Consider the following 22,047-nt stretch of genomic DNA (forward strand, 5'->3'; position numbering starts at 1 on the left):
GTCTATTCCAAATTGACCTGAGGTTAGGTAATAACACAACGAGAGTCGATTGAGAAAAGCAATATACCGCTTGTATTAAGTTGTAACTCACAGGGTCTAACTAAACGCTTCTTTGTCCTCTTACAGGAACGTCCCGGCGTTAAACAATACAACAACAACAACAACTAAACGCTTGTGCCTTCAAATGACTCCTATAAGGGCTTTTCACCTCTCTCGAGAGCCCATCTCACCAAATAGTCACGATCACGCGCGATCTCCGCTATCCAATGTACATCGTTGGGCTGCAGTCCCACCAAGAACACGAACCAGTGGAAAAGGTACTCGGCCAGTGTGGGCCGTCCATTCTCTTCAATGAAGCATGCGTTGCAGCAAGCCTTATCAAAGATCTCTTGCGTAAGTCTTAGTCCCTCCCATGTCAGCCGTCCCAAGGCAGGCTCCTATGCCTGAAGCCAATGTCCATCCGCACCGAATCTGAACGCTCTCAACTCCTGCCATTTCGCACATCGAGGACATCGAGCCATCCATAAAGTCCAAGGCATTTGGGTGTCTTGACGAAAAGATTGGACTGGCCGCCCTTGCTGCATGGTATCCAGGATGCCAGGGAAATATCGATCGACGGGGGACCTGATGTCATGGTTTTCAATGGAAATTATGGGGAACCTTTCGGTCCCAAACATGCCAAGATTGCTGGCAATGGTGACCCTGTTGAAATAACCGTCCCTGAAAAGACACTCGTTGCACTTCCGATGGTGTCGGCTAGTGCCACACTCGCGGTTCACCACTGGGTTCACATGCCACCAATTCCACCAATGCCACTGATTTACGAAGCCAAACAAATGTTGTATGTTTCTGCCTTCGTCAGCTGGGAGTGGCGTCGGTGGTGCCACCCTCGCAAGCACTGGTTCCCAAGAAGTAATGATATTGGCTGCAGGGGACCCCGGCATGGGCTTTCGCCAGATCACCTAGACCAGGAATTTGTTCTGAAAATGGTAATAAGGGAGAAGTCGCACGCAGACGGCACAGGCCCATCGCGAGCGCGTAGCCAAGAGGGCGCCGCCGCTCCAGACGGTTCTGCCGTATACGTTGCTGAAGGGTAGGGTAGGGCCTCCATATCTCTCACGGCACTCAAGAGCCAGTAGGCGTTCAATGTACTGTCGTTCTTGAACCTGTATGAGAAGACGGAAGCTGAGGTTCGTTTGACGTAGCGAGATCAGGCCGATTGGGTCCACTAAACGAGCGATCTGTTGTTTCAATTCTGGTGGAAGATCGTCTAGCGATAGAGGAGGCTTGTAAAGTTTCAACACTAACTAAGCGAATGCAACGAGTAGCCATAATGAAGAATACATGTTGGTCTGTTAATCTGTTTACAGAAACCAGATAGAAGAATGATGATGATGATGAAAGAATGTGGGTTTAGGAGAGCTGAAGCGATGGATCAGTTGACCTACCTTGGCACCTACCTTAAGCAGGGAAGACAATGCAGGGACTTTTGGATCCTACCTTAAGGCAAGAGCACTTTAGACATATTTAGGATGCCTTAGGATGCCTTAGGATGCCCTAGGCAAGGTACCTGTACCTAAGTTTATGATCAACTTGGTGAGCTCTCCACTTAGACGAGATATTGATGTACCTAGTCATTATCTCATTTCTTCTAGAGTTCTAATTCCGGAGAGAGCTTGCCATAGATCCTATCAACCCATCAGACTTTTTTTTTTTTTGCTGCCAAGTTCAGGCTGTAATTGAGACGGCTGGCTTTGGACTCTTGCGGTGGATATGGCGAATTCAATAGAGAATTCCATCAAATAAATCATCATCGTACCTGAGTCGCGCTCTTTGTTTTCTTGCTGACAGCCATAATCGGCCTGCGTTCAAGGTGCTGTTTGCGAACTCGAGCTTCAACACACAATGGGGCGCTGGCGCAACGGTAGCGCGTCAGATTCCAGCTACTTAGCACGGAGATTCCTGAAGGTTATCGGTTCAAATCCGGTGTGCCTCATTCTTTTTTCTCGTTTTTTTCTCGTATCGCATTTTTTTTAGTGTTGAGGTTGTGGAGATCTTCCTGTTGAGGTATGGTGTCGTATGTGGAGATCTGCAAGCTTGGGGGCATGACACTTTGATGGAACTACGGATATAACTCAATGCTGTAGACCAGCTTCTGTTAGGGAGATATACGGCTTCACTTTTGTCGCATCATTCGTCGTGGATACTCAAGCCAGATATGCCACTCTGGCGCAAGATAGTCCATGATGAGACCTAGCAAGTATACCCCTGTATCACCAACCTGCCAGAGACTTCGTCCGTGGTGCAATAACAAGGCGTAATAACCCAGCACAATCAGAGATTCGGGTCGTTTTGCAGCCAATAAACTTGTAAGCTCCGGAGACACCAGCATCGTCCACTGGAATATCATACGATATCGACTGCCGTCGTCCTCTTCGATGGCATCGAAACCGAGCTGGAGGTACTGTATAGCCTCCTGGCAGACTTCTTTTTCCTCATTTGACAAAGCAGTTGAGTCGTTGATGAGCTGGACTGCGGGTTTGCAGTGCATCCCTACAGGGTCTTTAGAGGATTGCTGACTACTCCATGAAAGAACTGGTTCAAGCTCTGTGTTTAGAAGCAATGGCCAAGCCGAGAGTGTTAAGCGATACAAGCCCCAGTTCATCTCGACACATTGAACATAGTGGGTGAGAAAGCCATCAAGACCACCAGGAGTCCGGGTAGCCAAGGCGTCGGCGAGGAGGTGATGCCCAAGAGTAACAGAGAACAAGAGAATAGGGAGACAATTCGACGCATCGACGTCCCATCTCGTAGAATTGAACAGGGATACAGCTCGTGTCTGTAAGTTGACAGCTTGATCCTGGTATCTCGCTGAGCGCTCAGGATGAATAGCCGCTAGATGACGTGCAGAAAACGCCAGCACTTGATGCAAGAGATACGGCGCCTTGACGCTCTCTTGGAGACAAATATCAAGCGTTTCTTCAGAATGCTCAAATCTGTCACCAAGACTGAACAAGTCTTTGTTTGTTATCCCATGGATGAAGAGTTCCATGTGCTCCATGTTGACGACGCTATCGAAAGACGATTTGTGGCTATCAGAAAGGGATGTTGCGCTGGTTGATCTGAGGTTGGAGTCAGGACTGAGGAGTGATCCTTCACGAGACGACTGGTTTGATGTTGATGAGTTTGTATCTTGGGGTTGTTGCGGGTCGGAAGCGAAACTGCAGTCTCGGTTGGACATGGTGCAGAGGAGACATGTTGGGCGGCCTTCGTCGCACTAAACACGCGTGTTAGTCATAGGAACATGGGAGTCAATGCGGGATATTGAGCTTAAGCAATCAAACATCTTGGGCAATGGGGACTCGTACCTTGACATGACGTCGCTTGCTGATCAGACTGTCAGTTCATGTCCCATGCTTATGAAGCTTGATGTTAATGCAACATACCATTGTACACATCCCTTCTTGGACTTTTTATGACTTCGGCGAAGCATGCTGAGCTGCACTTGAATGTAATTTTGGAGAAATATGGGAGATATTAACGCCAAACAGTAATACTACTGAGAAGTGTGGAATCAGATGTGAGATTAAGGAGCTGAGACAGGAATTCATCATCGAGGATTCGCAAGCAGTAAGCGAAGTGATCGGCAGAGAATCCTGGCAAGCCCCAAAGCCTAAATTGAACAGACTAATCTACACTCAGTAAGGCGCATTTGGGATCTCTGTTAAATGCTGAGCTAACACGCGTATTCGGGCTTAAACGAACCGATCTTATCTCCAGCTTCAGGGTAATTTTGACGACTGACCTGTACGCAACACGCGTGTCAGCGGAGGATCTTCAGGTATAATTAGGGGGTTGAGATCTACCGGAATATAGAGAAATTATATATATACGTACCATCATTGTCCTTTGGACGATTGCATATGCTTCTCTTGACGTATTGTCAGGCAATCAACGGCAAAAATTGATCCAACGTAACTCATTTTTTTATTTTCTTTTTCGTTATATTCTTACCTCCTGATCGCTCACAAGCTTCTGCTGGAATTTTCCAAGATGCCCGAGTTAAAGAAATATTTGGGTAAAGTCTACCTATGGCAATATGTCCCTAGTCTCGTTGGATCAATCATCTTCACGCTTCTCTTCGCCCTTGCAACAATAGCCGTTGGACATAAAATGCACAAGTCGAAAACTCGCTTCTGTCTTCCCTTCTTCCTCGGTGGCGTCTGTAATTCTCCCTATCTCCCGTCCCTCTTTACACCTCTAACTATCTGTAGTCGAAGTACTGGGCTACTTCTTCCGAGCTCTATGCTACAACGCCACCGACTCGCTCCCTCTCAACATCATGCAAGCCCTCTTTCTTCTGCTACCACCCGTGTTCTTCGCAGCGACGCTATACATGGTCTATTCTCGTTTAGTCCGGGCTATCGGTGGAGAAAGCTGTTCTCTCATCTCTGTTCGCTGGACGACTCGGCTTTTCGTTCTTGGAGATGTTCTCACGTTCAATATCCAGGGCAATGGTGGTGGATTGCTCGCGAATGCGGATCTGGTTCACATCGGAAACATCATCGTTATTACCGGCCTTATCGCCCAGATCCTACTCTTCCTTGCCTTTGTAGCCTGCTGCGTTGTTTTCCATCGAAGGTTCAGGGTTCATTTGAGGCACACTAGCATGCCAGTTGCAATCCGTTGGGAGGCATACCTGAACATGCTTTACTTCACATCAGCTCTCATTCTAGTTCGAAATATCTTTCGAGTCGTTGAGTTTGCGATGGATAAGGAGGGATATTTGCAGCAGAAGGAATGGCCAACTTTTGTATTTGACTCAGTTTTGATGCTTTTGGTCATGGCTGCGTTTTATACGAGATATCCTGACAATCTTCAGCCGTATTCGAGACACTTGGCGATTGAGCTCGTGCCGAAGGATGAAACTCGGTCTGGAGAAGTTGGTGCTTCGAATCAGATGAGTGCAGATAGGTACTGAGTCTTATGTGGTAGCTCGGGGCTATAGGTCTCAACTGCAGATAATGCATCTAGCTCACAATTTAGACATTCTTTATTTCTTTTCTTACCGCACATTATCACCATTCATCTCTACTATTTTAGGCGCCGTTTTTTGGTAAGCGCTCGTAGATCCTGGCTTGAAAACAGTCACCCAATAGACGCCCTCCGATTCAGCCATTTACCAGGATGCAATGCGCAAGGCTGACTGCAAGTCTCAACTGACAGCAGCTGAAATGTCCTCCCCGCACCAAACTTGGCTTCTTCAGCTTCTTCAAATGGACCCTCTTTCTATCATCAGCGGCTGCGCCGGCCTCATCACGGCGATCGGCAGCTTGAGTGTATCGATTAATACCTTTGTGCGAAGCTGTCGAGAGGCCCGCAGCGATTTAGACAGGGTATCGCGCGAGCTTCATTCGCTCCAGACAGTCCTTGAGCTCATTGAAGAAGACGCGAAAGATGTCACGAAGCCCTTTCCACCGACAATCCAACACCATGTATCGGGAATCGTCACAAACTGTGGCTCCGTGGTTCTCGAGGTCGAAACGTGTATAAAAAAGTATGGAGATGGACGGATAAAGAGCAGAGTTGCTTGGACGATTAATGGCCAAGGCGACATGGAGAAGCTGAGGCTCAGCTTGGAAGCTCACAAATCAGCCCTGGAACTAGCCCTCGATATGCTCTCTCTGTCACTCACGAAAGATATCAAAGCCGATACGACGGGGATTCGCGAAGATACAGCTGCTATCAAAGATGACACTACTTTAATCCTACTGCAAATTGAGCAGCTTCAAGCTCGATTACCCGACACTGCTGCTGCTCCGAATGACTATCTTCTTCAACGGTTTCTCGAGGATATGGCGACATATACTGAGTCGACTCTCGATGCAAATGCTTCCTGTAGTGATGGGATGAGCTCTAGAGCCTTGTCTATCGTAGATAAGCACGATGAAAGCTCTTCCAAATCTCTACAACATGATCTATCAATCTTAGCAACCCGGCACTCAAGCGCCTTGGAAGCCAACTCATTGCCGGGCCGAGTAGACGCCTCCAGAAACGCTGTCAAACATCTTGCGTCTTCAATACCTCTCGATCAAGGTCGTCTTCAGCATCCGATACCAACAATCGAAGAAATCCCCCATCGCCCAAAGGGACCCGGTCCCGCATCTTCTTATCCCAAATACTCCTACGACAAAGAAGTTGCGCTCGACATTGATACTCAAGCACCTGGTTTGAACTCCCTGGCATTGGATTCTAGAAATGAAGAAACGCAGTATCGAGTCGCACCTTCGCCTAGGCGAGCCCAAAGGAAATCCGAACTTTCCGAATTCGCGCTGCTTGACGCTTTTGATCCTCTATGGCGCAAGCACTATGGCAGCTATCTCCAGCGCAATGGACTATCAAATGACGCGATCAGAGAAAATCAGGAGTTTGTCCTCGGTATTTTGAACCAAGCCAAGAAGGGTAAGATGCCATCCTGGCCCCAAGAGAACTATCCATCGCCACCAATGAACTATATCCGGGTGGAGAGTGACCGAGGTCAGCCACCGCCATTGATACCTGCTCCCCAGCAATCCAAATCCCTCAGCTCGACTTCTCATCGATGGCCTCAACAATTGATGCCGTATAAGATTGCAAGAGGACATGATGATGCTATCACATCTGCGTCCAAGGCAAAAGACTTTTCCAGTCAAGAAGGGTCCCATCTCGAAAGGTTTAGAGGCAATGTGGTCGTTGATATACCAGTACCCGACAGTATCCTTGCCCGTATTCCTCAGTCTTCTACCCTAGAACGCAACGAATTCACACATTCAAGGTTCAGCTTCGTTACTTGCCCACCAGAAGAGTTTGGAGATCAGAATTATACATTGAGGGCCACACTATTTGCTCAGCCGCGACAAACGCAATTCATTTTAGTCGTGCAAATAGACCCTTACGATAAGGATTTTATCCGGCGCTGGGATCTAATTCACGATTCCATCGTATTTGCCCAGAAGAACTTTAAGAAGCTTGAGGCTAATAGAGGCGCGCATGATTTCTGGAAGCGAGTTGTTGTCCATTTACACCTACCCCATGGAAGGGAATGGGGACGCCGTAGCCTCGATCATCCATTGGTTGTGTTAGAGGCAATTACAGGGAATCTGACAGTCAGCGGCAAACTCACACAAATAGGCTCTGAGCATCATGAGTCTATAGACAAGGACTCGTCAGAAATTGGAGGGCACCCGGTTTACGCCACCATGGCAGAGGTATGATTTATTCCACGACGGGAGAGAGACCTGCGCTGACCTTCAAAGTATACTGTCCAGCTACGCCACCTAGAGCTGCTAAATCATTCACCCGAAGCGACAGTAACCGCGGAAGTTCCAATCCAAGTTGTAATAACAACAGCTCGGGTTCCAGAAAGCTCATCGAAAATTCACTGGTTCAACAAATACATCCCATGGACATGCGCCATCAACAAAGTCCTCCAAGCTGAACATGTCATAGATATGAGCGAAATATCAGAAATCTTTCTATCTCGAGCTGAATTTTTATGGCAGGTTTCAGGGAGAGGAAGGCCTGTTTCTCACTTGAAGTATAAACCGCTTCCGGCATGGGATTTCAGTATCTTCAAATTCGACAGCCTAGCAGAGGAAATTCATTCAGACTGGTTAAAGGTACAGATAACATCGATGATAAAGAGTTTGAGTTTCAGTAGGTGGTTGAAATCAAGGATAAGTAGTAGCGATGAAGGTAGACGTTAATCTACTCACATAAATACACGAATTATGGTGCTCTAAGACTCTTTGATGTTTCTTCGTATGGAAGTACCTTGCAAAATTAAGTCCTTTGCCGTTATCATAGGCGCTCAGCTACATGTGCTTAATTGCAAACAGTTGACAAACCAAGTAAGGAACAAAGTCTAGCTAATAAATTCAGGCCCAAGATAGGTAACAGAAGAATATTGCCACTTGTCCCTCCGCTTCGTGTCTAACAGTCACTCACACCTCGATCGACTTAAACATGAGTTTCTTGGAAGGATCCGGAATAGACTGCAACCTTGGTTGGTAACTTGGAACTATTCATATCCATCCATTAACTCACCATATGAGCAAACTCTATATTGGGGTATCTTTCAGTAGCATCGCCCAAGTTCTTGACATCATATTGCAGTAATGCATGGGCCAGAATCATCTTGATCTCGTTTGCGGCGAAGAATCTTCCGGGACATGCATGTCGACCATACCCAAAGGTCAAGCTGCTGTGGTTCACACTTCTCTGCGTGTGGGAAGACATTAGAGTCGGAGCTGACTGCGACCGCGGGGATCTCTATCGTCACGCCGGCTGGGATGACCTGACCGTTGGATAGAGTGAATGGTTTGAGGACCTTGCGTTGAAAGGAAGCTAGAAGAAATTTGTCAGTGAGTTTGTCTGCTGAGACTGTCAGGGTATGATTTACCCATGGTTGCAGGATGAACCCGAAGTGTCTCCTTGAGGAAGCTGTCCATCTTCTTCATGGATTGCAGGGCGTTGCTCGTGAACTGGCCGCCGCTCTGCGATAATGCTTCCCGGACCTCTTCTCGAAGTTCTATCTGCAGGTCTGACAAAGCCGCCAAGTCATAGAATCTGCTTCTTCTTTAGAGATATGCTGAATATGGGGATAAGGTAAAGGACTCACGCATTTGTGGCCGTCAACGTCGTAGTGTGAACGGCTGCAAAAGTAAGACCAAGTTGCACCTTGGCCAGATTCTGGCTATTCTTATCAGGGAACTTATCCTTTCCATCGATGAGCCACTGCAAGAAATCGTCAGGCTTCTCATAGGATGGATCATTCATGGCATCGGTTCTCCTTCTGACCACGGGGTCGAGAAAGGCTTCGGCTTCTGAAATTCGCTGGTATAGCTTCTTTACCTCGGGGAGACTTTGAGCCCGGAAAGTACGTAGCCAGGGGCGCATGTTTTGCACGGCACGCTGGGCGCCCATGACTTCCATGGTGTAGTTGATGGCTGCGTCGAGGTACTGCTCGGAGCGACAGAGTTCGGGGCCGATGAACAAGCGACCTGACACCATACCGACGATACGAAGGAGAGCGCGATGGATGTTGATTTCTGTCCAGTCATCGCATGGTGGTATGGTGAGATTCATTGAATCTCTGACTTCAGTTGCGATGGTCAAACTAAGTCGAGCTGGGTATTGTTAGAGAGGCTCTGCAGAAGAACTTAAGGCGCCCGACTTTAAAATGCCTAGGAGGAACTTACATAAAGATGGAGTCAGTTTTCCTTTGATAGTATGCGGAATGATGGGTACTGATGTCTCGATCTTGGTGTATTTGGTTTCCATCGACTATCGACATTGTTAGATGAGTAAGTCAAGGTGCCAAGCAAGTATACAAACCTCATCAACGGCAGCTTCCATGCTAAGAGTAGCATCAGGCAGCTTCTTGAGCTCGGGGAGGAAGTCAGGTGAGATGACGATGGTGGGAGAAGCTAGAAGCATTAGCTTGACTGAGGGTTGTGATAGAAGACAGCAGATACTTACTTCGCGAGGTCGTTATCAGGAAAACGCCGTCCTTGAACTGATCATCTGTGAGCTTTGATACTAGCCCGAGCAAACGGTGCTCTTACCTTTTGATATCCTGCGGAGTACAGTTTCCTGGCTCCTCCCAAATACGCCTGTCTGCGCTTTTCCGTGTTACCAAGCTCTTCGCCGATGGTAGGGATACTCCATAGTCGCAATACGTTGGCCACTCTTGGACCGATAGCGGCCAAAACGCAGGCGAGTAGCGCAGTAACAAGTAGTGGCCATCTGTTGGCTACAAGATCGAGGAGTGATTGCGTGTTGCCCATGGTCAAGAATTATCGTTTGAAGGGTTCAAGAAAGATGCTTGTGGATATGGCTGCTTGTGACTTAGTTCTTGGATGGTAGTGGATATGGATATTTCTTAGACAATCTATATACTTGAGCAGCGAGGCACGAGTATAAATACTGCAGTCATAACAGCAAATTGTAAGAACACGCGGCCAAGATCCGAAAATAAATCGGTTTCGGGAAGTTATTCATTACCGTCTGGCGCCTGCGTCATGATCGACACAACTACCGCGTAATAAGAATACCCCGATTGGCTTTTCTATCTTGCTGTAACATAAGAGAATATGTGATAGCCACAGGCTCTACTGAAAGAAGTAAGCGACCTCATGACACAGCGTATACGCGTATAGCCGTCGGGGCTTAGAACGCGCCCTATCTTGCATTGCCTCGAATCAAAGACATAATAGAAGATTGGTAACGGCATTAGAATTGTGTGCCTAGCTTAAATTAGTTTGTTTCATATGTTGCTTGCCCCTATTACATCGAGGCTCTATAGCTACTGGTTATACATTTAAGTTCGTGGGGCGTGATCGACACCGACGCCGAAACCGAGACCGACAAGAATGCAACCCCAATTTGGTTCACAAGCACGAATACAAGAAGACAAGAGCTGCCGATCCCTTGGGAGTGTGACTCGACATTGTCTTTCCAACTACAAATCAGAGAACGCCCAACTTAGCCATAAGCTACACCTAAGACTCTACAATTGGCCGATGAGCAAAGGCTACGGTTCGACTTCCATGATCTTAGTGCAAGAAAGAACTGTTCATATCTGCAGTTATCTATGGCCATTCCATCAACTGCTACATATCACTTGTTTCCAGCTTAGGAAGCCAACTAACCCAATACATATTTCATCTTACTTCCGGAATCACACGATTCTGCCATTTACTACTATGATGTCGGAAAATCCGCGGTCAACATCATCCTCTCCACGCCCACACTCAAGTGACCCCGCTTCACTCATATCATCTGACGTTGGAAACACTACGACATCATATTTTCTAATACCTTTCTCACATCGTCACATATATCTTGCAATCACGACCCATTTGTCCAAGTATCACCATCATCCAAAAATCTTGAAGATGACCACCAAAACCCCTCATATTCCCCACATTCATCTCCTCTGTATGGAAGAACAATTCAGCGACGCCTTCAATATCGCGCGCAAGAGCCGTAAACTACCTGACTCTGTCTCAATCGAGATCCACAACTGCGCTCTATCCCAACTCTCAAGCAAAGTCAAATTCGATACCGTCGTCTCGCCCGCCAATTCCTACGGTCGGCTGGACGGTGCCTTTGACGACGCTATTTCTCGACAGTTCTCCCCGCGCGATGATTACCATGCGCTAACGGGCGTTGCCCAAGCTCAGCTGTACAAGACGTGGCGTGGTTTCGCACCACCGGGGACATGTACTTTGGTAGAAATTCCAAAGGAGTTTGAGGCAAGATCGCGGAATGTTTATGGGACACGTCGTGTTGCGCTTTGTCCGACGATGCGGATGCCTGCTGACGTGAGATGGGATAAAGAGGTTATTTATGAGTGTATTTGGAGTCTGCTTTGTGCTATTGACAATCATAATCGCGATGCTTCTGAATATGATTGGATTGAGAGTGTTCTTATGACTCCATTGGCAACAGGTGTAGGAAGGGTTAGTCCAGAGAAGTGGGCTTTACAGACTGTTCTGGCGATGAAGCATTTTGTTGAGGCTTCTGAGAATCCAGAAAAATGGAGTTCTTTGCAGTGGGCTGATCTTGGTAGAACCTGTGCTGAGACACAGCTCACCTGGACAAAATAGAGTGGCTTTCGTCCAAGGTACGGAATGTATCACGTCAATACCCCTGATGCATAAAGCTTTTAGTTGAACTTGATTATGTTTACAAAATACTTGTCATTATCGGACTGATGCCTACTACATAATGAAGAGATCAGAGCTTCAGCTCTCTCAGCACAAAACGTCGCCCTCCCACATTTCAGTCTCTCTGATCTGGTCGCACATACCAATAACACCATTTTCGCCATATTTGATGCAACGCGCAATTCTCATAAGGAATCATATCAAAGTTATTCTTCCACCTGCACTTTTCGCACTCCATGACACCATCGGCTGCACAGCCCTCCAATGCTTCATGATCACAGGTAATCTTTGAGTAACAGCGCGCATGCAGTTTCCGATAGGGAGACGAACGCTCATAGAAGCCATGTCCGGCAATGAGATCAGGACACTTTGCACATTTCCAGCGTTCTGCAAGAGCTTCAGGAGCGAAGTGGCTGTAACAATCGTCCAGTTGGAAAGAACGTGATGCTTTCAGGTTGTTGACGAATTCGTCAAGCTGGGGATCTTTAGCGTCCCATGAGGTATCGTTGCTTTGTAAATGTACCTCTAAAGACAAGCTTAACAGGGGCAAAAGTAGGTCTGATACGCCTTGTCCGACGGCTTCGGGAGATGCCTTCAAACGCTGTTCATTACGTACGAAGTATTTCCACGAATGGAACGAAAAGCTCATAATTGCGTACTCGCCAGCACCTACACGAAGGTCATTAGCATTAGTCATTCCTGTGAGAAAGCGTTCTTACGATCTGTGGTGGCCTTTGAAGCCGCTATGAAAAGACAGGACACCATAGAAAGTATGATTTTGAAAGCTTCATAGGTTTCCGCCTTAGAGCCTCCTCTCGTTAGGTTGAAATATTTAGTAACTGCATCTCGAAATTCCTTTAAGTAGCTCGATCCACAGACATAGATCGAATTAGCGCAGGTATCGTGTAGTTGCGAGTAGAATTTACTGAGACCATTCAGGGATTGGTCCTGAATGGAGTCAAGATACCGGCGGCCGTTGGTTGATACTGGGAGCTCCAACCCCCACGACAAAAGCTCTAAACAACAGGTGTGCCATTTGCTTCCGTCGCCCTGTTTTTCACAGTAATTTCCCGTGAGCGGAAACTTGCAGCCATGGCAGTAAAATGCAACTTCTCGGCAGAAATGTAACATGCAGTAGATACCATCATTCTGCTGTTGATAATCGCTTTCCTTGGCGAAAACGATTTCGCATCGGTCGCACGTGAAGTGGGTTGCATGGTATCGACGACCAAGGGCTGTCACGAAGTCACCTATTATGGGCTGCAGGCACTTGAAGCACTGAACGTCTTGACGTCGACTGTAGTCATCCTTGCATAGTGGTTTGGGTTGGATGCCGTTTCCTTCTTGCAATAGGTGATAGCCGCTTTCGAGAGAGACCCCACAGTCCTAGAATTTCTGTTATAATCTCAGACACATGAGGCAGAACAAGTGTAGTGCTTACAAAGCATTTGAAACATCCGACATGCCATGTCCCTCCTAATGCTCTCATATGATCCTTTGCAATACTCTGGAGACAGCCGTAGCAAGTAGTTATGCTAGCCAGCAGAACAGGCCGGATTATTTGCACGTCTGTCCAGTTGCTAGACTCTTGCTTTCGAAAGGATGGCCGCACTAGATCCCTTGCATAAGAAATTGCCTTCTCTCGCGAGAAAGTCACAAGCGAGGTCGCGTTCTTCTGGAATTGTACTCGACCTTTTCCCACCGCTTTGAACGTGGCCACATCTTCAACTTGCGATGGTTGACTCTCAGACTGAGCTTTGATCAAGACGCGCCTGTATGCCTGGCTGTTTATGACGAGATTGTCGAACTCAAAATCCAGCTCAGAAGGTGCATTACCAGACACAGCATCCACGTGAAAAAAAACTGAGATTGCCAGCGTTGTTATCAAAGATTGATTCACAGTCCATCTTGACGCTCGGGTTCCAGGATCGCAGAGATTGGGCTTCTGAAGCAGCAGCCTTTATCCTCGGTGCATTCTTCCGAACGTCCTTCTGGATGCTTGACGGAGTCTCGCTAGTCGCATTAGCATAAAGAATATTATGGGTTAACTTTCTACTTACAGTTCAAGAAGATTCAAAAGAAAGGTGATCGACGATTGCTGCCCTCTGAGCGCACCTAGCAGCTCCTTGAGGCGGTCTTGGTTCCAGATGAACTTAATCTTAGCCCAGACTCCCGGGTTCTTAGACCGAAGGCCACGTGTTTCTGCTTCCAAACAGCTGAAGACAACCATGCAGCCAGTGAGCGCTGTCTCAAAAGCTGTCCAAATTTCTGTTTTTGACGCCCAAGCTTGTGCAAGATCGTCTCTTCGAAGGACCTTCATCTGGAGTTCCGATAGACCGATACTAATTATCGTTGACTCGGAACATATCATTGCGATGACAGCCGGAACGTCTTTATATTCTCCAGCGAGATCGTGGAGCTTTTTACAGGTTGAGAGACATGTCGCGGTTAATCCCACCTATCGAGATTAGCTTCCCGCGATCAGATATAGTGGTAGCGCTGTTTACCACCGAGCTCGCGATAGACAGGGGATCCATCGTCAAATGCCCAATATTTGGTTCCAATCATGAAAGTCATGAACACGACAGGATGAACAAAACAAGAGAGTCTTTAGAATGAGGGGATACGTGTTTTTGTTGAAACGAGGCTTCCAGAGAGCTGGGCTGATGGTGTGTACACAGCCTCAATAGACAACGCCAAGTTCCAAAGTGGCTGCCAAGGCTGACTTCAGATTCCGCAGTTTGCGTAGAAACTAATAACAGTTCTTTTCTAAATGATTGATTAAAAAAAAAAAGTTATATGTAAGAACACTTACTTCAACCCAATTCGGTCCCTCAATTATTGTCGCTATCAACGATGAGCTGAGTAATCTCCATGCCAGGATATGCCGCAACATGGAACTCGATCACCCGATCAATCCCATCACTATTCTTTCCCTTATACCGATCTTTCGAAGTTATGCTCCCCCTTCCCTAGTGGCATTCTCGAGGCCCGTTTTTGCAGAATCTGATTCGACAACACCTGCTTTGAATCCTCCCATCATAGGAGCATCAAGTCCCTAATAAAACTTAAGTTTCGTCGGGGCTTTGCTTAAAGGGCTACTCACGATCGCGAAATTAAATCAATGAGTTTCGTCTAGATAGGCCTTGAAAGAGAGTCCCGTAGATGCCCCGAACCGATCGTTGTACGCTGTGATCATCATTTGTCCATACGGACCACTGGGCTAGGCGCCGTAAGGTATTTTCCAGCATTGAAATAGCTTTCTTCGAAACGCATCTCGAACTGAGTGGCGTTTTGGAAGGTGCATTGATACCAACGATGCTTCCTTCTGATTTCATCTGAGGGGTGAGGGCCATCGCTCTCAGAGTCTATAGACAGTGGGTAAGAAGCACCTCTGTGCAAGTTCATTGATCCGTACATCTTTTACTTTTTCAGCCACCTTCATTGGAGGATCAAGGACAGTGTTGACGTTGACGATGGCCATTTTGGATGTTAGGGAAGGGATATGAACTGTGTTAACTATCTGTGACGGAAGTCGAGAACAAGAAGAATAATCATCCACGCATATAGTATTAAAGGCCTCCATTTATACATCTTGAGCTTCTGAAGTCTTTGCATCTCGATCTTCGATCTATACAAACTATTGAACCTTAGGTTTTTAGTCGTAGTGATAGCGCGGGGTAACAATAATCACCTATCCAAACTTTACTTTACGTAGTAATCGTGTCTTTAATATGGATCATTATCACATTCCTTCTCATATGCTGGCGCTCAGTGTATTTTATCTCCGTTGTGGTTCCTCTTCAGTTGCTTCGGTCGAACTCGTCAGGATATCTGGCCTGGTTGCAGCGCACTGAAAATTGAGCCAAAGCTAGTGATGGACTATCAGTTGGCCAGGATCCCAGCGCAGACGTATACTGTCGAATGGGAGTGAGCTATCTGGCTATCGTACAGCAGCTCCAAGCAAGGAGGTCTAGCCTGATAATCGGCTAACAGGTAGTGGCAGATCACTGAGGTAGCAACCTTTATTCAACAGAAACTTCCTAAATAGAGAATGTTTGATTAAACATAAAACAACTCTTTTGAGGTGATATACTGCTCGGAATTAACTAATACTTGGCTGCCAAAAGGATTAAAGCCAAGCGTTGAGAGTGGGGGCTGATCAAGGTCGACCATTGGCTAGCTCGCATTTTACCATCCTTGATTGGATGACCAACCAACGGCCTTCATAAAGTCCCTCCTCTATGATGGACCAGTATTTACTGAAATGCGAGACACCTTGTTTCTCGGGTCCTTAGTATTCTTAAGTCCGGAGATCTCACACATATATAGACCCGGGTATAGTCTCTGATCTCTCAAGATGCCTCCTCCATATCAACACAACGACGAAAACAGCACCTGAATTCCAACCATAATGTCTAAAACATATGCTTTCGATCCAACCAAAGATATCCCTTCACTCGATGGAAAGGTGATACTCATAACCGGCGCAAACACCGGCCTCGGTAAAGCCACTGCCATTGAACTGGCCAAGCACTCTCCTGCTCATGTCTACATCACCTCTCGCAACTCCGCCAAGGGAACTGCTGCACTTGAGGAAGTCAAGAAAACAGCTAGTAAAAGCACAAAGATCTCTCTGTTGGAGCTTGATCTATCCAGCTTCGAAAGCATCAAGTCTGCAGCCGCTGAGTTCCTCAAACGGGAGGACAGACTCGACGTCCTCTTGCTGAACGCCGGAGTCATGGGCGTTCCACCAACCCTTACCAAAGATGGTTATGAGATGCACATGGGAATCAACCACCTCGGGCATGCTCTGCTCCTCAAACTTCTCAAACCAGTCCTTGACAAGACTCCCGGTGCTCGTGCTGTGCATCTCAGCTCTGCTGGATTCCGTCACGTCGGTCCAGCAGGCATTGAGTTCGATACCTTGAAGTCAGCCAAAAGCGACACGGCTTTGCCTTTCCGATACGCCCAGAGTAAACTCGCTTGTCTTCTTTACGCTAGAGAAGCATCCAAGCGATATCCTAATTTCAAGAACATTGCCATCAATCCCGGCGAAGTTCAGACAGAGCTCTTCACTCGTGAGCCTGGAGATGACTTGATGAAGCACCTACAACAGAATGTGGCTACGAAAGTCGCTATTCCCATCTCAGAACGGGTCAAGAATCATCTTTGGGTTACTACGGCTCCAGATATTGAGAACGGTGAGTTTTATGAACCTGTCGGAAAGACTGGTGGGTTGGAGGGGCATGGCTTGGATGATGAGATGGCCAAGAAGCTTTGGGATTGGACGGAGGAGCAGCTGAAAGATCAGGGCTTGTAATCTGGTAATATTTCAACCATGTCAGCCAATCAGGCATGGGATTGCGGTACGCCTCACCGGTGTGAACCTTCATGACTGCATGAATGCCTGGGCGTTTGAAAAGGTTCATATCTATGTAACAATATACTGAGGGAGCGTAATGCATTTGGCTTCTGTCTTTGATTTTCTCTTCATGCCCATCCCGGAGATCCTGATTATAAAATCTTCCATTGCCTTATACATTTTCTCCAACTCTCTGTAGTTCCATAATATGATATACAAAAGGCCAGTTCGTTTCATTCATTATCCTTTGTGACAATACGTTATATCCGCTGGCTATAATGGGAGTGCGGTAGCAGATTCTTTGAAGCTCCTTGTGGTTATTTTTCCTTAGGTCTTGCTACTTACATAGCTTCTTTTATCCCGAGCCTTATCTATTCTTAGTCTTGTCCTACATGTTATGATGCAGTGGCTGAATAGTCTACCGCGCTGCATTTTGAGGCCTTCCACCTTGGCGCCAGCCTCGTTAGATTCCCGATCAGTTCAAAAGCAAAGCATTCAGCTTGATTTAAGGGCTGTTCTCTCATTAAATCCTTCATAAATCAGTCGAACTTTATTTTTCATCCTGACACCCTCGTATACCAAGACCATGTCGCAGTACGAGTTGGGCAACCTATCTTCCCAGCAGAATCTCACCGCAACCCATCATGGGGTCGATGTACAAACCAACACATCCTCATCTACTAGAGCTGATGGGTTCTTCAAAACATTCTTGAGGACAATCGGTCTCAAAGTTGTCACATTCTTTAATCGGGAGGAGAAGCCCAAAGTCCTCATCAAGAAATCGCGTCCCGTTGCGATAGCGCGCTGCGCGGTTCATGTGATACCTGCGCTGCTTACTATTGGACTCAGCGCGGTAAACTTTGTCGGTTTCTTCATCGGAGGAGAGCTGCAAGGCAAACAGAATGACGACTCTTTCAAACTAGGTCTACTCCAGATCGCAACAAAAGTACAGGAGCTTCTGATCGTGGCAAGCATTGGGACTATTATTTTCCACTGCCTACGCTCCGAGGTTATGTTTGGTCCTGGACTGCCTCTTGGTCTCCTCGTTTCTGGGTACTCGTTCTCATCCATATCGTATGTTGAAATGTACCCTAGTATGGCCCTTGACTAATAGTTGGTAGGTACCTCTTGTCACCCGAGTTTCTAGGCGGGCTGAAGCAGAGCTGGGGCCAGCCAATGTCAGCCGGGGACAAGTTTAAAAGAAGATGCTTTGTGGCTCTGATCATCGTTGGCTGTTTGCTTGCGCTTTTGGCAGCACCAGCAACCGCCGTACTGATGATCCCTAGAGTTAAGGACTGGAATATTGGCGGTGGCATATATTGGCTTACTGGTAGGCTCTCTGCATACTGTTTCACACATCACTGACACTCTTTGTTCAGGAGATAATGACACACTCTGGCCAACAAGTATAGACGCCGACTACTACGCCGGTACTGACTGTGCCACTGATGGGAACCCTTTCCTCAGTCCCCAATGCCCATCTTCTGGATACATGCCGTTGTTTCATCACTTTGATAATTGGTGGATTCTTCACGAAAGGGCCATTGACCATGAGGTACTGGACCCCTTTATACGCAAAACTCTATATACGAGGCCTGCTCTTATTAAAGAAGCCAACACCTGGGCATTTACGACTCACCACGCCACAGCTGTCCTTCAAGACGCTGTAAGGGGAATGCACTTCAAGGCCGTGGAACATCTCAGTCGCGTGTCTCCCTCGAAGAAGCCCTTCCCAAATCACCTTATTTGGGCAAGCAACCAGAGGTACGAGGTTCAAACTCATGTCCCAGCCGCCAGGGTTCTCTGCAATGCCCATGACTTGATGAACCTGAACGGGAGTGATCTGAGGGTCAGGTTTCCGCATCCAGACAAGATAGACTCGCATTACGAAGAAGATAAGCCAGTATCCGGAGACGAAATTCCGGCCTTGGTAGAGGTTGATGTCCTAGAGGACGTAAAAGATTATCTGGTCAGGAGAGGGGTTATGCGCAACCTCAGCAAGTCTTTAAATGACTCGATATTCACAGAGACCCGCCCAATCATCATGGCACCTGTAGATATCTGGCCTGTGACCAACGCCTCCCTCGGCGTGGTGGTCCTCTTCAACAATGCGTGGAACACGACACTAGGTCCTCGATATACGACGAATGTGCTGGCTTGCTCTATCGACGCTCGTTGGGCCAAGGCCAAGTCCATCATGTCTGGAGTATGGGACGAGTGGGTACCGCATGAGTACTACGCTGGCCGGGTATTGAACTTGGTCGAGACTGAATTGGAGCTTCAGTCGAAGATCGGCTATCTTCAAGTTACCCCTCCCAAGAACGATTCCCTAAGATCTATCAGGATGACCACGAATTGGTATGAGATGCTATCACCTCCATTACCTGACATTTTGCCCAACAGTTTGAAGCAACTTCCATTCATCGGAACAAAAATGACAACTCTCGAGGCGTTAGTCGCTACTATTTACCACGTAAACCTATCTCAAATGGCGTCTTTCGAGAGTGTCATAGGGGCTGCGGTTGTTGAAGGGCTTTCTCGATGCGGTCTAAACGGGAACGGGGGACATGTCGAGATCTTTGAGGGCGTGGTAGTCAATAATTCTCTAGCCCGGAAACTTGTCAATCCCGGTGACCCCAAAGAGTACTGGCCAAACCCGAACGAACCAAGGCAGGAGAGGCTTGAGTTGAAAGCTATATATACGGGCTACGTCATGACCTGCGATAGTTGGTTTGACTGGATCGCCAACATGGGGCTTGTCCTTTACGCTGTGATTGCTCTGTTACATTCAGTGTATATTTCATGCAAGGGACAGACGAGTGGAGCATGGGATTCGATTCTAGAGCTCGTTGTTCTTTGCCAAAATTCGAAGCCGCCCCCGAGGCCAATCTTGGCCAACACTTCAGCTGGTGTGCACTCTTTCAAAACCGTCAGGTCGATGGCTTGGGTCGAGGTATCTAAAGATACATCGGCTAACACAGGCGCTGATTTCCCCGCGAGCGGAGGAGAGCTTCAACTTCGAATTAGGGATAATGAAGAAAAACGAGATGAGAGCCTTAAGCCAAGAATAGGAGCAGCATACGGGGTATCTGTCACAGGTTATCAGGCATTGTCCTCTTGAGTTTCGGAACGTGTGGCTATCGGTGGTGAGGAGCGCTGTAGTTTATATATCGCTATCTTCATCGAGATATTTCAGGTCATGGAAATGCAGTCAGCAGGCTCTAATTTACGATTACAGTCACTTAGATTAATCCGAATGCCTTTTTGATTACACTATTTACCTATTCGTTCGATTCAACGTTTACAAAGCAGTGATCACAGTTGCGTCCACACCCTTCCAGGTAATGGCCAATCGGAGTCTAAGTGCGATTATTGCGATCGCCGAGTCCTTCTAATCCTTTTTTGAAGAACAATCTCTGGTAGCTGCAAAGGAAGAATCTTATAGGAAAGGTAGAGAAATATAAATTCCATTTAGGCTTAGGCTAAATCTCTGAATATGTTAGAGAATAAGATAATATGAATAAAGTTCTTAAACCTCCTCCTCAAAATATAGAAGAGATAAAGGCCCAAAGGCAGTACTACACCACCACCGAGTGTATATCCTCCTAGATAGTTTGTAATATGGCGTTTCATTAGATGAAGCAATCTGAAAGCCTTGCAGATCAAGGAATCAACGGCCAATGGGAATATCCAGTTGTCCAAACTTCACTTTGACTTCTTGTTTCGAGACCGCGATCCTTCAGATTCCAATATTATCTCGGCTTTTGAAAATACTGAGCGTGCAATACTTTCTCTTTATAGAGATGGCAAAGCTTTTCCTTCTGATCGGGACGAATATGGAAGCACTCATGCTGAGGTAAGTCAAATCAAGTCTTGAGTCTGAAAGTCATTCTCTGAACTATGCATAGATCGCATGCGGCCTCATCACGTTGTGCTATAGCGAAATATTGAATTCGAATATCACCAATACAAAAAGAGCAGTCGCCAGTATGGCAGCCATAAGAATCATCAAGATACTTTCCGGAATCGCTGGAGCTGAAGGCGGAAATGTGTAAGAAATGTCCCGGACCAATTTGAAGTAATGTTCAACTGCTAATTCCATTTTGCGATAGATGTGCAACCAACATGGCTGTTGTGCTGCGAAATCAGGAGCACGAGTGGATCAGCTTCTATGCCACCACATTCAAGGTTAACTAGCCCGATATCATATGTACTGTTTTACGCAGTAAAAACATTCGGCTGAGTAGCCTATGGTCTTTGATATGCGATAGTGGGCAAGGTACGGTTGTATCTTTCTGATGCTCTGATCGCCTTGACTCGGTCAAGCTCTTTCTCGAAGACGGATGCCCGATGGAATATGGGTTTAGGACCAGAAACATCTTTCATACAGCTTCGAAGAAATGTCTCGCCTTGATTGCATCAAACCTGGTGGCGAGGGGCAAGCGCTGCTTCTATTGTCAGAGCAAAAGCTTGGAATCCGGCAAGATATCAACTATTCTGCTGATTCACCAGATGAACGAGCGAGCTATATCTGCGCCTGTCTCGACAAATCTGGGATTCAGGTCCCTCCAGACCTTCGAGTCCCCCCAACTTGGTCCACTATCTATCATTTTGATGGGATCTTATTGCATCATTATCGCACTATTTATGAGCATGGTTTTGGTCGGCTGTCATCACGAAATGTTGTTGGTCTAACCTTCGTGATGAAAGAGCGATTCCTTCATCCAGCATCGACGTGGAGGCGTAACAAGCGCCAGATTCTTGACATCATGACTTGGTTGAACTCAAAAGAGATATTCGATGAAAGGGCAACAGATCCACTGGGCCTTGGGGTGAATATTCATGCCACGGGTTGGCATTACATCGCGACTTCATGGGAGGCAACTCAAATTGGTTGTCGAGCTATACTCACCTACCTGAAAGCTTTCTGGCGACTGTACTCACAAACCCCGCGCGAGACCAATGTGTCTG

At 47.0% G+C, this 22,047-nt stretch overlaps 6 protein-coding genes and 1 non-coding gene across 7 annotated transcripts; 5 read left to right on the plus strand and 2 right to left on the minus strand.

Moving 5' to 3' along the window:
• Nucleotides 1–1,907: 1,907 nt before the first annotated feature.
• J7337_001692 lies at nucleotides 1,908–1,996 on the plus strand. The gene has a single exon. It is a non-coding gene; the product is annotated as a tRNA-Trp (tRNA).
• Nucleotides 1,997–2,176: 180 nt separating this feature from the next.
• J7337_001693 (uncharacterized protein) lies at nucleotides 2,177–3,493 on the minus strand (the record flags this gene model as incomplete). The annotated part of the gene is made up of 3 exons (XM_044819427.1): nucleotides 2,177–3,277; nucleotides 3,369–3,396; nucleotides 3,447–3,493. 3 exons carry the CDS (start codon nucleotides 3,491–3,493, stop codon nucleotides 2,177–2,179), a joined length of 1,176 nt encoding a protein of 391 aa, XP_044687129.1.
• A 560-nt stretch (nucleotides 3,494–4,053) lies between these two features.
• On the plus strand, nucleotides 4,054–7,253 carry J7337_001694 (uncharacterized protein; the record flags this gene model as incomplete). The annotated part of the gene is made up of 3 exons (XM_044819428.1): nucleotides 4,054–4,225; nucleotides 4,275–4,813; nucleotides 5,160–7,253. 3 exons carry the CDS (start codon nucleotides 4,054–4,056, stop codon nucleotides 7,251–7,253), a joined length of 2,805 nt encoding a protein of 934 aa, XP_044687130.1.
• An 890-nt stretch (nucleotides 7,254–8,143) lies between these two features.
• On the minus strand, nucleotides 8,144–9,827 carry J7337_001695 (uncharacterized protein; the record flags this gene model as incomplete). Its single annotated transcript, XM_044819429.1, has 7 exons — nucleotides 8,144–8,385; nucleotides 8,441–8,607; nucleotides 8,660–9,167; nucleotides 9,240–9,324; nucleotides 9,376–9,467; nucleotides 9,520–9,556; nucleotides 9,606–9,827. 7 exons carry the CDS (start codon nucleotides 9,825–9,827, stop codon nucleotides 8,144–8,146), a joined length of 1,353 nt encoding a protein of 450 aa, XP_044687131.1.
• A 6,298-nt stretch (nucleotides 9,828–16,125) lies between these two features.
• J7337_001696 (uncharacterized protein) lies at nucleotides 16,126–17,034 on the plus strand (the record flags this gene model as incomplete). Its single annotated transcript, XM_044819430.1, has 1 exon — nucleotides 16,126–17,034. The coding sequence occupies one exon, from the start codon at nucleotides 16,126–16,128 to the stop codon at nucleotides 17,032–17,034; it is 909 nt and encodes a 302-aa protein (XP_044687132.1).
• Nucleotides 17,035–17,662: 628 nt separating this feature from the next.
• J7337_001697 (uncharacterized protein) lies at nucleotides 17,663–18,187 on the plus strand (the record flags this gene model as incomplete). Its single annotated transcript, XM_044819431.1, has 1 exon — nucleotides 17,663–18,187. One exon carries the CDS (start codon nucleotides 17,663–17,665, stop codon nucleotides 18,185–18,187), a length of 525 nt encoding a protein of 174 aa, XP_044687133.1.
• Nucleotides 18,188–19,120: 933 nt separating this feature from the next.
• On the plus strand, nucleotides 19,121–20,197 carry J7337_001698 (uncharacterized protein; the record flags this gene model as incomplete). The annotated part of the gene is made up of 1 exon (XM_044819432.1): nucleotides 19,121–20,197. The coding sequence occupies one exon, from the start codon at nucleotides 19,121–19,123 to the stop codon at nucleotides 20,195–20,197; it is 1,077 nt and encodes a 358-aa protein (XP_044687134.1).
• Nucleotides 20,198–22,047: the final 1,850 nt, after the last annotated feature.

The sequence above is a fragment of the Fusarium musae genome, chromosome 1 (assembly GCF_019915245.1).
Source record: "Fusarium musae strain F31 chromosome 1, whole genome shotgun sequence".
Lineage (NCBI taxonomy): Eukaryota > Fungi > Ascomycota > Sordariomycetes > Hypocreales > Nectriaceae > Fusarium > Fusarium musae.